The 16,361-nt window shown below is 46.7% G+C and overlaps 1 protein-coding gene across 45 annotated transcripts in view; it reads right to left on the reverse strand.

Moving 5' to 3' along the window:
• Positions 1–16,361, reverse strand: part of TCF7L2 (transcription factor 7 like 2) — a 194,438-nt gene that overhangs the window by 7,202 nt on the left and 170,875 nt on the right. For 16 of the 45 annotated variants that reach the window (XM_032879766.1, XM_032879776.1, XM_032879702.1 and 13 more), the window contains 7 exons: positions 14,489–14,591; positions 12,418–12,504; positions 6,870–7,010; positions 6,196–6,355; positions 5,798–5,905; positions 949–997; positions 323–373 (listed from right to left, as the gene is read on the reverse strand). In XM_032879766.1, the coding sequence (XP_032735657.1) occupies positions 323–373; positions 949–997; positions 5,798–5,905; positions 6,196–6,355; positions 6,870–7,010; positions 12,418–12,504; positions 14,489–14,591 (699 nt within the window). The remainder of the gene's footprint in view (positions 1–322; positions 374–948; positions 998–5,797; positions 5,906–6,195; positions 6,356–6,869; positions 7,011–12,417; positions 12,505–14,488; positions 14,592–16,361) is intronic. The other 29 variants (XM_032879822.1, XM_032879748.1, XM_032879673.1 and 26 more) reach the window with 6 other exon arrangements.

Here is a 16,361-nt window from a genome sequence, read left to right on the forward strand (position 1 = left end):
AATTTGCACAGTTAGTTCAACACTAAGTCACTGTCATCACTGCTTAAACAACTGTTATGGGAAAAATAAATAAATAAACAAAGCGAAAGTTAAAGTAAATTAAAAAACAAAACCAAAAAAAACAAAAAAAAACAAAAACAAAAACAAAAACCCCAAAAGCAACTGAAAAAAAATCTACCGAAACATACAAAACCGTGTAGATGGTCATTTTAAAGGATGTTCAAATGTCATACGTGTTTAATGTTAATAAAACTATAATGGCAAGAAAAATTAAAAAAAACAGTTTATCGACTATTTTAATGACTCAAAATGACATTAGCACCTGTAATCGGAGGAAGTGAAAGGCAAGGATTTAGGAAACATTCGCTGTGTTCTGAAAAAAAAGAACAAATTATACAAAGCCTTCAAAATTTTTGTTGTCGTTTGTAAAAGCCTGGCCTTCTCCAAGGGACCTTCTGGTATTGCCTATGCAGTATTTCTAATTTCTCCTAGAGAATGACAAACCTCCTTAATTTAAATTGGGTGCAATTTACCACTGTAAAGGCATGCATCAGAACATTCAGGAACAGCCCAGTTAATATCAAACACTCGCACACACCCCGCCTACTCCCCCGGCCCCTTCCTCATCCCTACAGACACAGACAAAATAAGCAGACTGCATAAATCCCGCATAGGCATGCCTACCTCCCCTCCTGTTCCAGGCTCTGCAGTTATTTAAAAACACATTCCACTAGAATTACAATGTGCTTTTCATGCAACAATGAATGTTACTAGCTTTAAAAGGACAGTTGTGAAGCAATTAATTAAAATGCATACACAAAAAGGCTGGCTAGGATAGGTTCCCCCACAATGTCCTGGCCTTGAATTACTCCTGCCTCCCCCTGAGAGGAATCTAAGGTTCGAGACTGGTCCTCAGAGTTCCGCTCCTTCCTCCTTCCTCCAACTTACCATTGGTCTCTCCAGGCTGCTTGTCCCTTTTCCTCTTCTTCTTCTTCCCCTAGATGAATAGAGGAAACACAAGGAATTATTTTAGAAAACAGATGGGAGGAGGGCATCTGGGTCCCCTGGGAAGGAGAAGGCAGGAGGGGGAGCACACTGCTGTCTCCGTCCACACCCATGGCTCCCAGAATGTTTTTGAGCACCCCCCCCCATCCAAATGCCCTTTAGTCGTGCTCCAGCTGGAGGGACACACACTTAGCAAGGGGAAAAAAAGGGGTTAGCGGGGTGTGAAGGAAAGACCTCTTTTCCCACACACCTCTATCCATCCTCAAACCCGACCCAGAGCATCTGATTCCATAAAGGGAAGAAGAGAGCTGATGAAGGAAGATTTAGGGAGGTGTGGAGAGACAGGGTTGGGGGTGGACCAAGAGCTCAAAGACAAGCATCAAATGACTGTGGAGATGGCCATGTGGACTAAGAAAATCACCCCCCACCCCCTACCCTTGTTCCATACAAATCTCCTTTTTAAGGACAAAAGGTCCTTCTACTCAATTAAAAACCAAAAGCTTTAACTGGGGCTATACTAGTAACAACAGCTAACGTTTATTGAGCACATACTACGCACCAGGCCTGATTCTAAGTACGCTATCCACACTGACTCGTTTTTCCCTCACACAATCCTATACAACAGGGACTATCACCATTCTAATTCTACAGAGAAGGAAACTCAGTCACAGAGGGTTTGTTAGCTGAGATCACACAGTTAGCAAATGCTGGGGCCAGGATGGGAACTCAGGAGGTGTTGGTTCCCCAGCCCTTACCTACTAGGCTATGCTGCCTGCGTATTTAACCCCTTGCTCTCTGTGGAAGGTTTTTAATTGATTACAGGGGATGGATCGCATAAGGTCATTGACACTCTCCAACCTGTATCTGTACTGTCCGCTCGTGGCTGAGGACGTGGCATGGGAACAGGGCTGAGCTCTGTAGAGCTGACTGCATCCCCACAGATCTGAAACTAGTTCTCAGCTTGTCAGGGCCGGTCCCATCCTTCTGGGTCAGATGGTGGGTATATACGCAATATCACAAATGAAAAGGACTGGCCTACACGTCTGTTTCTGAACATCTAAGTATTGTCTCTGCCTAAAGTTCTCATGGTATGTGGACATCAACTCAGGAGGGAAAAACAAGAATGACAGGTGGTCAACTTGACAACCCCTAAGGCCCTGTAAAGATGAGAACCTCACGGTGGAGATGCCACAGTTTTAGCTCCATCCAAGGGCTCAAAAAAAGTCCCTCTTTCCTCTCAGAACTTGGGCCCATACCATTTGGGAAGTTTGTCTTGGCCTTGAGTTTGAAACCTTGAGAGACATAGTCTACTCCTTGATAAACAATTTAAAGATTATTTGAGTGCGTGTGTGCCCACACGTGTGTGAGCAGGGGGAGGCGAAGAGGGAGACAGAATCTTCAGCAGGCTCACCCAACACGGGGCTCGATCTCACAGCCCTGAGATCATGCTCTGAGCCGAAACCAAGAGTCAGAAGCTTAACTGACTGAGGCACCAGAGCATGCCCTTGATAGACAATGTAAAAATAAATGAAAGGCGTTTATTAAAAAAAAATGAAAGGGGCCCTCTCCTGAGCCTCGACAGCCTGTCTTCATGTCTGCGCCTCTCCTGGGGAGCAGTGACATGCTGCCTGGCCATCTGGGAAAAGGCAGTAAGGGCTAGTTTCAGTTTATTTAGGAGCCTGAATGAACACCCAGCGGGGCCCCCAAAACCGTGGTGACTCTGGGCAGTGTTGGCATCCACCCAGCCAGCAGGTTCTCAGTCACCTCCGCCTTAATACAGTGCCCGGCCGCCCGTCTCCCATCTCCCTCCATATGTCCTGAAAGGCAGCTGAAAGTTCCAAGCCCCATGGGAAGCTGTCAGTTTAGGATACATAGTTGAGGTGACTGAGGATAGGCTCGTTTAAACTAAGGGCTTCTAGAGGACAGGGTCTGTGTTTTAATCAGAAGAGGACAAGAAGAGCTTAATAAACACGATTTAGTGATGAGGGACACATGTCTCAAGGGGGGCAGCCACCCCGTTCTCTTCTTAGATGTAACAAAAGAAAAAGCCCAAATATGGTGGTGGGGGGTGGGGAATTCGAGATAAGCAATGGTTTAGGATTTGTGTCCTTTATGTAATCTGGAAGAGCTAGAAAAGCAACAATGTTCTAATACAATGCCCGGGGCCAGAGAGCACTATGGGACCAAACTCTTTTCTCTTGTGCCCCCAGAAGATGTCAAGTCCAACAACTCAAATGTGACTGTTCTATTTTACTAAGGTTTCCATTGCCCCTTGACTGGAAAAGCAGGAACATGAAAGAGGCATGAAGTTCGCTCAGAAAACTTTTCCCAGAAGAATCTTTTGGACTTTACAACAACCACAGTAATGTACAGAACTCCTATGTCGAGTCAGCTAAGAAAAAAACCCAAACCTGATAGGTTGCACCACAATCAAACCCATAAGACCTTGAACTCTGACCCTTGTTCCACAGACCATTTTCTGGGGCACAAAAGGGAGGGAAGATGGGAGGGCAGAGTGCGTGTGTGTGTTCACGCTCATGTGTAAGGAGCCATGGTGATAGGAGTCAGACAGTACCCTGTATGAGGGATAAAGCTCCTTCAGTCCTACATCTAGATCTACCTCTAATCTTTCTCTCAAGTCTTGTCAGAGGCTCCCCTAATTATACTGAGCTTCTTCTGAATGTGAAGCTGAGCTGAAGTCACTTTAAGTGTCTCGTGGACCTTCTAAAACCTAGAAAGCACTTCACAGAAAGCCCAGGGCAATGCCTGTCTAACTGACTCCTGGGCAAGTCAGTGGCAGCATTCTTTTGAAGCTAACACGAAGTTGGCCTTTGTGTATCTTTGTGAAGATCTCCCCCTGCACAACTCCAGAGGGCACCATGCACATAGGCCATAATGTAAATGGCACTCCCTAGAGTTGTGCAGTGCACATCCTGCAAAGCTGTACACGAAGGCCCTACCATGACCCCAAATGTCTGTTGGGGATACGATATCTATAGGGGAGCAGAATTCCTCTCTGTGGTACCATTCTAGATCACTCAGACTTAGGTCTGTAGCAGGTAGAAGGTGGAGGTAAACTCTAAGAGCTTCTGACCCGAAACCAGGAGAAGAGTGTCCTGAAACGAGATGGCTGCGCATGTGGAGGCCACAGAGCTGGCCTGCTGCTGGAAATCTCCACCTTGAGGTCAGATGGGGGTGAGCGGCAAGCCTGTGGGAGAGCATTCACTTTCTCATCCTCTTCCTTTCCATTCCAGAAGAAAGGCTTCCTCAAGTACACATGCTGAGGGCGAATGGAAAGGTCCCAAGCAGCTACGACCCAGTGCATGACCATCTGTGAGTGACAAGGGCCCTGAGCACAGCAAACACTCCAGTGAGAGATACTGGCACTAATTCCCATTTCAACTCCCAGGAGGAACAGAGCCTCGTGCTACCAGCCAAGGCCACTGAGACCCAAAGGGCGGCGGCTGGGGGCAGTGATGAAGACGTGGGGGTGAAGCCCAGTGGTCTGTGTTCTCCGTACCCCCATCTTCTCTGCACAGGGAAGAGCAGAGTAGCAAGCACAGGTTGACAGGTATGGGAAACCGTGAGAACGAGCAGAAGACGGCATCTGCTCGGGACCCACAGGTTCCCACCCATGTCTGTGGCTTCTTGATGGCAGATTAGTTTTGAGAGTCAACATGTTTGATTTAACTCTGAGTACCCCTAATACCGTGTGGGCACACTTGCAACCAGCACTAACTGACCTGATCTCAACCCACGGACAGAGAGAGCGTGTTCACCACAGACGTCCACAGGAGAGCTAGGTCAGGAGCGTGCACGGGAGAAAGACCCCGCCACGGCTCCACGCCACTGACCAGATATGGAAGGAGAAGCCCACTGCAGATGTCAAGACAAGCTTTGCCTTCACCACCCTAGAGAGTGAATGGTTAAGAATCACTTTATAACACCAAATGCCTTGGAATAAAAGTATCAGGTGAAATAAGAGACATGTCATCCACTGAGAGGAGAGCCAGCCAGAAGGACGCTGGGCAAAATGCGGAACAAGACGTAACAGGGAGAGGAGAGCAAGGCTAGGAGAGGACAGCAATCCTGGGTGTCACGACTGCTGTGATTAGTGAAAGCAACAATCCCACCGTGTCTCCTAAAATGCCAGGGAGGAAATTAGGCAAATCCTGCAGTCAACACAGAGCCCTAAAAGACACCTCACGTGGCATAGACCCTTTCCCGACCCTCCAGGGGACCCGAGGCATTTCCCGCGCCCCACCAGAGGAAGACTACCGCCGGCTGCTCGCAGGGTCCTCCCACCGTGCCCCTCTCAGGAGGAACTAGATTTCCAACTTGTCCTGCACCACAGCGCAGGGCAATTGGTGCTTTTCTCCCTCGTAAGGGCCAAGGCCCTGCTGGAAGGCCTGGGAGGAATTAAACTCGCTCCACCGCTACCCAAGGCCTTCCCTGTCAGGCCCCATGAACCCTTGCTGAGAAGCACAGAAGTCCCCTGAGGCACCTCCCAGAGCCAGGTCTTTACGAAGACCTGGGCAAGAAGGTGTGCACAGCCCCAAGTCAACCCCATGGTTCCGAGCTGGAACAACAGAACACGGCCCTCCTCCCTCCTTGAAGAACTCTGGCCTGCTGATGGAGCCGTACTGGAAGCCAGGACGCCCCTGGTCCCGGGAGTGCGCAGAATGTACGGTTCTGAGGCCTGATTTAAGGTGACAGGTAGCACTCCCTTTGGGCAGAGGAACCCCCCCACACGTCTCTACAGACTCTGGTTCTGAGAAAAACGAACACCTACATAGTTGTCCCGCGCAGACCAGCCGGGGTACAGCTGCATGTGAAGCTGTCGCTCCTTCCGGGCCAGCTCGTAGTACTTTGCTTGCTCTTCTCTGGACAGTGCGTGCCACTGGAGGGGACACAGAGGCGAGAGAGGCAGACAAAAGATCACAAACTACCCTGTGGCTGGGGCTAAAAGGCGGGTCGGCTCTGCAGGGTCCTGGCTCGCCCAGGAGTGCTCAGACAAAACCTCATCTGTCAGCTCCCTCACTTTGGGGAAGATGGCGGTGGGTGTGGAGAAGGTCGTTCTGGTCACGCTCCCATCAATGCCACTGAAGAAGTCAGCATGTGACTGAAGGGACAGGGCCACCGTGCCATGCCACCCACTGTGCCCTGGTCCATCCATCCCCCTTGACCTACCCTTCGCCCCAGGATCTGGTTGATGGCCGCACTTTCTTTCAACGTGCACTCCGCCACGACCTTTGCCCTCATTTCCTTCATATACAACATGAACGCATTAAGAGGTTTCTTTATGTGGGGCTTCTTCTTTTCTTCTTCCTTTTTGGAGTCCTGATGCTTTCTGGATATAGGCAGAACAGACAAACACAACCCCATAAACAATGGCAAGGTCCCACTTCCCCAGAGAACCCAGCTCCCTCGGTGGCTCAACACCCAAACCTAGCAGTTCTGAATGAGAAGCACGCTTCCACTGTGGGTCTTCTCCAGCCTGGAAAACGGAACAAAAACATCCCAGAAGGTGTGTGGGGGAAGACAAAGATTTCACGATCACTTCCTCGAGTGTCCCAGGCACACTGTTTTCCTAAGCCGGGGGGTGGGTGGGGGGGGAGCACAGCGTGGCCAGTATCCCCTGGGCTGGTGCCTCTCATGCTCACAGGACAGGCCTCCAAACGTTCAGTAATGGATGAGTGGCGGGGACACAGGTGCAAATCTGAGCCTGTCTGAGGACACAGGTACACCCGAGGCACACATACCACATGGCCAGCCACAGCAGGGCCACCACCCAGCAGCCACGGCATCAACAATAGGCTAGACAAGATGGGGAAGGAGAAAGCAACCGAAAGAGCAACACTCACGAGCTATGGAGTGAGCCGACGTCACTCTGGGAGGATTCCTGTTTGACTGTTGGCGTGACTATGGCCGGGTGGGGGATGCCGGTCGTATGTAGAGTGTGATGTGGTGGGACCATATGGGGAGGGAACCTGGAAGACAGGAAGCTGTGTAAATCGTCAGAATCAAAATGAATGAATGGGGAGGGATGTGTACACACAATTAAAAAAAAAAAAACAAAAAAACCCAGCACGTAACACTCACATGAAAGCAACCCAAGGCATATGAAACCTGTCAGCATTAATTAGTGATAAATTAAACATAATGATTCTCATAATGTCATTAAAGCCAATCTTCCCCTTCATTATTGCTACTGACAAGAGACATTATGATTTTTAACATCTTTAGCAAAAGACAAATACAACGGATGTACTTGGGCGGAAAAGTAGGCTCGGACTACCTGCTGGAAATCACACGTCCACTTGTTTTTTGAGGCATTATTAGTGGCATCTAAGAAGACAATTTCCTAAGTTCTAATCAGCTCTAGAATGAAAGGTGAAATCTATTGTTGCATATTGACAGCTGAATAAAATATTAATGTAGCTGAAGTACACATTTTTGACAATGCCGTGCATGCCTCATTAAACCAAATTCTGTTGATAGAGTACAATAAAATTTTTCTTTTTCTTTTGCTGGTGTGCCCCATCATTTTGACAGGAATGAGAGAAAGTGAGGCAGGAAGATGGGGAAAATCCAAATACTTCCTATCTGGTTCTCTTCAAGTGTCACAGATATTTTACATAAGCTTATGCCCACTTACAGAAAGATGGAAAAAAAAAAAAAAAGCTGTATTTTATACACACACACATAAATGGAGCTTTGAATTCGGATGCGTATACCCTCTCCTGCTCTGTAATTCTAGTATTCCTAAATTACGTTACTTAATAGGCTGCCTATGCCTTCAAAGGCCTTCTAAATGATTATCCAAGTGGTAACTCTATGAATAAAGGTTGTTTTCTCCTCTAATACAGTCCATTTTTAAGGAAGTTCTTTGAAACCCCCCTTAGGCCCTGAATTAGCATTTCTCTACCATGAAAACTCACCAGAACATAAAGAGCTAGTTTTAAAATGCTCATCTTGGCCCACATGTGGAGTGACAACGGGATCAGACAAACAGCTTTCATGTTTTCTGATAAGCTTGGAGTCGCCAATGAGTTGTACTGGGTTAGAAGAATCACCCTTCTTAAGAGAACACATAGCACTGTAGAGAATAGTAGGGTGAGGGGCAAAAAGGGTAGAACCCCAAGAGAAACAAAATGGCGGCCTCTAGGCTCCAACCTGTCCAGGTTAGGCAAGTGAGCAGGTGGGTGCTGTTTGGGGAAAGGAGAACCAGATCAAGCAGTTGATGCTTTCTTAATAAATCCAAACCAGAACAGTCCCATAGAGCATCCAGAGAATGAAGACCTGCTCTCTAGGCAGCCAGTTCTGGTGGGTACTGGGAGTGCGAGTAAGAGTTTACTGACAGGATGACTTCAAGAGGACCCTGCATTTATAAGGTTCTTTTCCTATGTGGACTGGAAATGAAAAGATTTTCCATTTCACCCAAATAATGTAGCAAATGTGAACTTGAAAATGGTTAAAAAAAAAAAAATTTAACCGAATCTGTGTAGACCAACAGAGAAAACACCAATGCACAAGACAGATTTCTAAAGGGACCTGGACTCAGAGTGGACATTTGACTCAGAAATTCCACCCTGATATGGCCCTCTCCTGCCACTGCCTTTTACAAATTAAAGCCAGTATCAAAGTTTGGTAACAATGACATGATTTTTTAGTAAGAACCATGTAAATCCTTTAGGGTATATGAGAGGAAGGATGGAAAGAAAAGAGGGAGGGAGGGAAAGAGTCTAAGAGAAAAAGAGAAAGAAAAAACAACCTCCATTCCCTTTCCCTGAGAAAATGAAAAGCAAACCCTCGGAAGGCACTTGGGCTCCCATGTTACTCCCTGCTCCTTCCCACTGTATGAGGGCCTCTGAGGAAACATAAGTTAAGAACATGTGTTCTTAGAAGCCCTTGGGTGAAGCGGTGGGTGGAGTGGCAGCTTTTACTGCGAATTTTAAAGGCTTGACATTCCTGAAATACATATGTTCTCTTCTTGCTGAATGAGAATATGTGTATAGACATGAGAGAGGGAGAGAGAGAGAAGGGGGAAGGTGGGGACGACAGAGATGGAGAGAAGGGGGGAGGGGGGAGAGACAGAGAAACACTGTGTGTGTATGGTGTAGGAGTAGGTGTGTGGGGGTGGGGTGTGGGGACACACACACACACACACAGACACACCCCCCCAAACACCACAGGCAGATACTATAGTTCCAGCACATTTTGGGGTGGGGCCAAATTTCCGGTGCAAGCCATGGGGAACGAACACTTCCAAGTTCACACGCCTACACATATACTCATCTGTCTGACAAACATATAGCAGAAAAAGAACCGGGGCGTTGGGCGTCGGGGGGGGGGCGGGGCGGGGGTGGGCAAAGGCACACCTTTGCTCAAGAAATTCCTTTCTGCGGACAACTATTTCATGAAATGCGATAAACACCCTAAAAATTCTAAGCAGCTCATTATATACCCCCGTCTGCTTTTATGGCTCCGAGCCAGAATAGAATGATGAACCTTAACTTGTTAAGGACAACTAATTCTTGTTTCTGGCTGTCTCAGGGGTTTCTCTCTTGCTCACTCTCACTTTACTTCACTGTTGACACGTTTCTGTTAACTGGATGTCATCCGGCGGCCTTGATTTCATGCACAAGCAGTGGGATGCATTTTCCTCGTGCAACAATCCTGCTTTGAGTTGCATTAGGTTTGTCATTATTCTCTCATTTTCCCCCTTGCACTGGTAACATTTCATCTCTTCCTGCCTTATTTTTTGTGAGCCACGGTGCACCCACATTATGGTTTATACATGATCTCGCTCCCTTTGAAGCCGGCAGATTTCAGAGCCCGCTCTCGTCAGGAGAAGAGCCTTGCACCAATTTAGCAGGCTGAGGGCCCGGAGCTCCAACATCTCAATCTAAAGGGGGTCACAGGGTGGCACAAGTGAGTGTCAGCAAGAGCTGTTTAATTGCCAATCTAGGCTTCTCCATGGTGTTTAAAGTATAATGACCCATCACTTAATTCTGAGAAGTCCTGGCCCCAGCCGCTGAATAGAATAAATATCAAAGGGTGTTCTGGAACAGGGCAAGCTGCCTACATTTCCTATAACTGCCATAGTATAATAGCCCCATACTTCTGTCGCCCCATTACCACAATAATGTATTTAATTTGCTGTATACGCTTTTTAACTAGCTACCTTTCATAAGGCCTACCTGGGGAATCGGCGGCCTCCCCCCTGCACCCTGAGCCCCTAACCTTTCCTCCCACTGTTTCCTTCCTTTCCACCACCCCTTTGCCCACCTCTAAATCATCGGCTAACCTCCTAATGATAATTCAATCGATAAGCTTAACCCCAATCCCTATCCGACAATTCCTTCACTGCTTTTAACCTCTCAAAGGCACCAAATAAACAAACACGAACAACAATCAGGGGTATGATAAATGCTGGTCTGCAAGGAAGACGAGCTGTGGATTAGGAGCTGCTCTCGGAAGCAGCTCTCGTCCTGGGAGACTCCCAATTCGTTCCCATGCTTTGCAAGGTGGTGATGACATTATTTAATGAATGTAACCTTCCTCTTTTCACTGGAGAAGAGGATGCAAAGGCATTTTCCCACCTAACCCATATTGGTGTGGATTCTGAAACCGAGATCCTTTACCCCATGTAGAGACTGGATCTTTAAAATTACGGGATCTCTATGGTATAATTACAAATGGGAGGTACACCACAGCCTGTTTTCCTTCATGAATGTAATTCTTACTCTTTCCCCCACCAGCATTACTGTCTTGTAAGCAGGAAAAGGGGCTGGCTTGTCCTGTCTCTCCAACCCTCCCTCTGGTCTTGGGTTCCCATATAGACCATAGAGATTGGGGGAAGATGCTAGGGGCAGCATCCTTGCCATGTAATGCGTGCTGATTTAATTATGGGTCATCATCAAAATGGATTACTTGTTGTAGCCCATCAGGAAAGTCTAAACCTCCACCGATTTAATTAACTTGACTGAAAATCAGATGAACAGAAAATAAAACTATCATTAGGAGCGATTAGTGCTACTTAAGCCTACTGCTGCCAACCGGTTTGTAAATAAACTGGCGCTCATTGAAAAATTAGCCAGAATTAATTAGAGGGAGGAAAAGGAGAACAGGGGATTAGAAAGCTCCAGGTATACCCAAGCGGGTATACCTGTGTGTGCGTATTACACACATATTCATGTGCTTAGAGATACATGGATGCAGACGCACACACCAGTTTTTTTTTTTAAAGGAAGAAGTCACCATTTTTATCCAAATAAACACAGCAAAATATTTCATACGAAGTAGAAGTCAGTGCGGAGCTTGTGACCCAAAATATTTAAATTAGAAGTTGAAGATGCTCCCCTATTAACGAAAGTAAACATCATTCTGTCCTTTGGGTGTAGGAATTCTTTGCTGGTTATTTGATGGGCTCTTTTCAAATTCTTGTTCTGCACACACATTTTTTTTTTTTTAAGCTTTCCAAGACTTAGAGCTACACAGGCCAGTGTGGTAGTCACCAGCCACACGTGGCTTTTGAGTACTTCAAATGTGGCCAATCCAAATTGAGATGTACAGTTAAGTGTAAAATACATACCAGATTAAAAAAAAATGTACAAAACAGAATGTAAAATCTCATTAACAGTTGCTTTACAGTGCTAAATGTCAAAATGAGAATATTTTGACAATAGGTTGAATAAAACAGATCCTTAAAAAGAATTTCGCCTGGGTCTCCCTCCCTGATATTGAACCTCTTTAAAACCGTGGCTAATAAACAACTTAAAATTCCATATGGGGCTCCCTCCCCCACTTTTTTAAAAGATTTTATTTATTTGACAGAGAGAGACACGGTGAGAGAGGGAACACAAGCAGGAGGAGTGAAAGAGGGAGAAGCAGGCTTCCCGCCGAGCAGGGAGGGGGCTCCCCTTCTAATTCTTTGGGTTAGTATTACTTTCCAGAGGTGTGTGTTGGGACATGGGTGTCCCTTCTTGTTGACAGTAAAGAATCTAATTTTGAAAAGACCACACCCTTCCTCAAACTCTCCTTTACGTAATATTAAAATGACTCCCACCCGTTCTTACCCAGTATAGGGCAACAGAGAAATAACATTTTAAAAAGTTCTATATGTCCTAACTGCTTTTTCCCACCTTCTTAAGTCTTTAAAAAAAAAAAAAAAATACTGCTCAATACATCGATGCCCAGTTCAACCTCAAAACTTTGACATCACCTATCTTAGAAGTTCAGGTTAATTTTTTTAGTGTTTTCTAGGAGTAAAGCCCAATGCACTATTGGTCTTAGACCATTAGGATAACTTGAAGAAGCGGCCACTGGATGGCCTGGAAACCATCTAGAGCACTTCCTGAGAAGTCCCCCATGGTTGACTTGGTTGGAGGCCCCCATTTTGGAACTCACCTGGACATGGAAGCATTGACAGTCAGAGCTGTAGGGTAGGGGTGACGGAATCCTCCTGTCGTGATTGGGTACACTGGCTGACCTTGCCTAAAAAGAGGGGGGATACAAAGTAAGAGAGTGCAAACAAGGGTGGGGGTGGGGGAAAGAAAAAGAAGAAAAAGGGAAAGTTCTCTCTGCACAGTAAGCTTTATTCTCATTTGATCAGAACAAAAATCTTGGGGATTGTACAGGAAGGATCAAAGGGAAGAAACACAGAACAATTTGAATGCCATAAATCTGATAGGAATGGCTAATTAAATTTTATAACCTCTGCTTATGTCAATAGAGACCCTCTCCCCAAGCTGAAACTAGGTGTTTTGTTGTAATAATTAAAGGCGAAGTCTCACTTGCTTTAATGGAGCCATCACACTAATTGAGGGCTACACATCCAAAGGAAAACAATAATGAATGTAAATTTATACCAAAATAAAGTGCAGTGAATCAAAGGACTTCAGTTACGCTTTGGGCCTCTTTCGGTATTTAGATCTCGGTGAGAAAACATTAAATTAACAGAGCTTAATTTGTAGCCTTTTGTCAAATTAACAAGTGTTGACAAGAGTTACCGGGGGGAGAGTCCCCAAGAAGAATTGTGGGTAACCAATAGACAATCACACCTCATTACAATAATTAAAAAATACAGCAACATGCAAAATAGCATCCTCATGAAAGACACACAACTTTTCCTGACAGAGGGTTGTCTGAGTTGGCTATTCCTTTTTATCTAGCCTTCAAATATCTGCCCATCAGCTGAACGGGGCAAGGGATGACAGAGAACTAGTCCAGGAATATGGCCCCATTTTCTGAGGAAGGAATGGGATACAAGCTCACGTCCGTGTCTACCCTTCCCAACAAAATGAAGGAGAAAAAAAAATCAACAGAAAGTACACCCACGGTCAGTATTCTGTACAGCTGTTTTTCACAGAACAGGATAGAGTGTGTTCAACTAGAGAAACACTGGGCAAACTATTCCAGACTGTATCTTCTATAAGGCTACAACAGGGGGTCTTCCCTAAAACCCAAACTTCGGAGTTTAACCCAGGACATATTTCTGTTAAGACAACAAATTGTCCTTGTTTTTTAGAGTAGCGATCACGGATACACATGGAGAAATACATACACAAGAATGTAATCACAAAACAGATATTACATGCACACACACATACACACACACACACACACTCGCTCATGGTATGTTTATGCAGTAAAGGCCTTTCTACTCTGGCTTGGAAATACACATTTTTCAAGTCGTCTTAAGAAAGGTTAATGGATGGTACTATAAAAGCAAGACTGGGTGATAGGAAGACAAATAGTAAAAGGCGATTCGATGCCCTGTGCACTGCCGGGAACCTTGGCTGACACTCAGGAAGGTTCCATGTGCCGCAGGAGGGATTTCCAAAGCCCCACCCCCGCCCCTCACAATCAGGTGAACCAAGAATCTCAGAGAGATGCTGGCTGCATACCGTCTGTCCCAACAGGCAGCCCTTTCCACTCTTGTTGCCAGCCTTGGGAGCAATGGTCAGCATGGGGCGAGGGGTTAGGGGCTTCTGAGGGAGGCCCCCCACCCCACTCTCACCCTGTGTTTCAAAATGACATTATGCCTGTTGCCACTCCCGTGCTGCCTCAAACCAACAAAAGGCCTCCAGGCTGGGCTGCCACCAGCAGAAGAGCCATGACCGGCTTTCTCTGACAGAAGCCCTGAGAGCCTCTGCCATTCCCGAAGTATCTGAAGGACACCCTTGTTCACAGAGAGAAACCCAGAGTCTTTGGGGACTGTGGGTTCAGAATGCTAAGTATCAACAACGTTTCTCCTACATGGCCCATCTGAAGGGCTACTGACTCGCCAGCTTCCCCACAGGGCACCTCGTGGAGCATCTTCCCTAAGTACCCCCTGCCACCCTCCCCCACCAACCCTGTCTTCCGAAACTCACACACATGCACACACACACACACATGTGCACACACACGCACAGGATAAATAATAAGCATGCCCATGTAAGAAACAAAAAGGGAATTAAAAAATGGAACTCCTTACTGTGGTACTAACCATCCTAGCGGATGGGGGATTTGTCCTACGGTGCCAGGCGATAGCGGGTAATATGGAGATATATCTGGAGGGTGCGGAGGCCGTGGGATTCCTGGGAGAAGAAGCAGCATTTCGGTTACAAAGGAGGAGAGAAGGACAGAGAAACTGCCAAGAGAAACTGCCAAGGGATGGGGACAGGGAAAGGAAGACAGAGACTTCTCATCTATGAGCAGAGCTAGCATGAGATTCCTTCCATGACTGTGGTCGTTAAGAGTTGTGGGTAGGTTTTGTTCATCATCTCTCCCTGTTCTACCTTGACAAAGCGGTTTATCTCCTTCTAGATGGATGGGTACACGGGGTAGACGCAGACCCCGAAAATACTGTCTTGGGTATTTCTGCCTTATGGGATCAGTGTGATTACTGAGATTAAAGAAAAACCTGAAGGGCTTGGCACACAGTAGGTGATCAAGTCATGCAAATGCTCTTTGCCCTCCCAACTTGGGCCTCTACTCCTTTTACAATTCTAATGCACCAGAGTCCCCTCTTCTAAGTTTCTAACAATGCCTTTCCAGTTATGGCTTTTGGAAGGGTGACTCTTGCCTTCTTTCAAAAAAGGTAGCTCTTCTAGAATGTCTCCACCTCAGCTGAGAGGAGGAACTGTGGCAGAAACTCACCAGGAGCCCTGGCCTCTTCTCCAGGGTAGGATCTGAACTGAGCAGACCCGCGGACATAGGTCTAGAACCTACTTCTCTGGAGGCAGCCACCTGGGAGAACCAGCCCTAGCCACTGACCAGGTGCACATGACACATGACATAGCTGAGCACATCCTAAAGGCCCAAGTGACTGCACACTTACTCCACAGGCTCCTGCCCTCAATCCTGAGCAAAGCAAGAGTGCTGGAAGCAATTCTGACACAGAGGGACTGATCGAAGCAGCTGAACTGGGAAGAAAATGAACAATACTACAGAATTAACGCAGTATTGGAGGTAATGAGCTGCATGTCTGCGGATGAAAACTATTCCATTTTTTTTAATTCATTCAGGAAGCTTTTAATCTGTAAGTTAAGTCTCCCTGGGTGACATTTTCATGCAGACATGGCTTTCTCTCTATTACAAAAACCAAACAGATTAGCTGGTCTTGGACCCTACACCAAGCCATTTGCACACTTGAAAGAATGTTCGCAGAGGAAAAGTAAACAGTCTGCAGACGTTAATCATATGTTTTACGATAACCATTTAAAAGCTATTCCCTGTACTACCATTATTTAAATGAGACGTTGATGCTGCCATTCACTCGCAGAGCCTGGGGCCGGCTGGCGGCCTCCTCCAGCCATCCAAGCACCAGGCTGGGTCCCCCACGAGCACAAAGGGGGCTCAGAGGCTGGTGAAAACCAGCTAATGTGTAGTTTCATTCAGAGGCAGCGAAGTCTGCATGAACAGGCAATCTACCTCAGCTCGACACCAAACAATCCCATCTGACAAAGTAACATGGGATAGCCATTTAACATTCATCCTTCTAATGAACTAGCTGGTTGGAGAAACCCCGGGCAGTGTACCACCCGGCCTGGCCCGGCCTCAGCTCTTCTACCACGACCATCCCACTAGGAGCTGCGGTCGGTTGCTGGTTGTTACAGGAGGGTCACAAGGAACCCTGCCTTCTCTTTCCCTCTTTGAGGAAAAAGCAGTTGATGAGCACATGGGATGGAAGGGAGGGTAAAGTGTAAAGGTTGAAGGGTTACGTGGCACCTTCCGCCTGAGACCCTACTGGTTGTTCCAGGATGAACCTGGTTTTCACAACTGTATAATGGGCTTGGTGATACTGCAGAAGAGGAACCCAAATAAATCAGCAATGACGATGCGGGACCCAGTGACGTTGCACCACA

The sequence above is a fragment of the Lontra canadensis genome, unplaced genomic scaffold (assembly GCF_010015895.1).
Source record: "Lontra canadensis isolate GAN:19392208 unplaced genomic scaffold, GSC_riverotter_1.0 scaffold3, whole genome shotgun sequence".
Classification (NCBI taxonomy): domain Eukaryota; kingdom Metazoa; phylum Chordata; class Mammalia; order Carnivora; family Mustelidae; genus Lontra; species Lontra canadensis.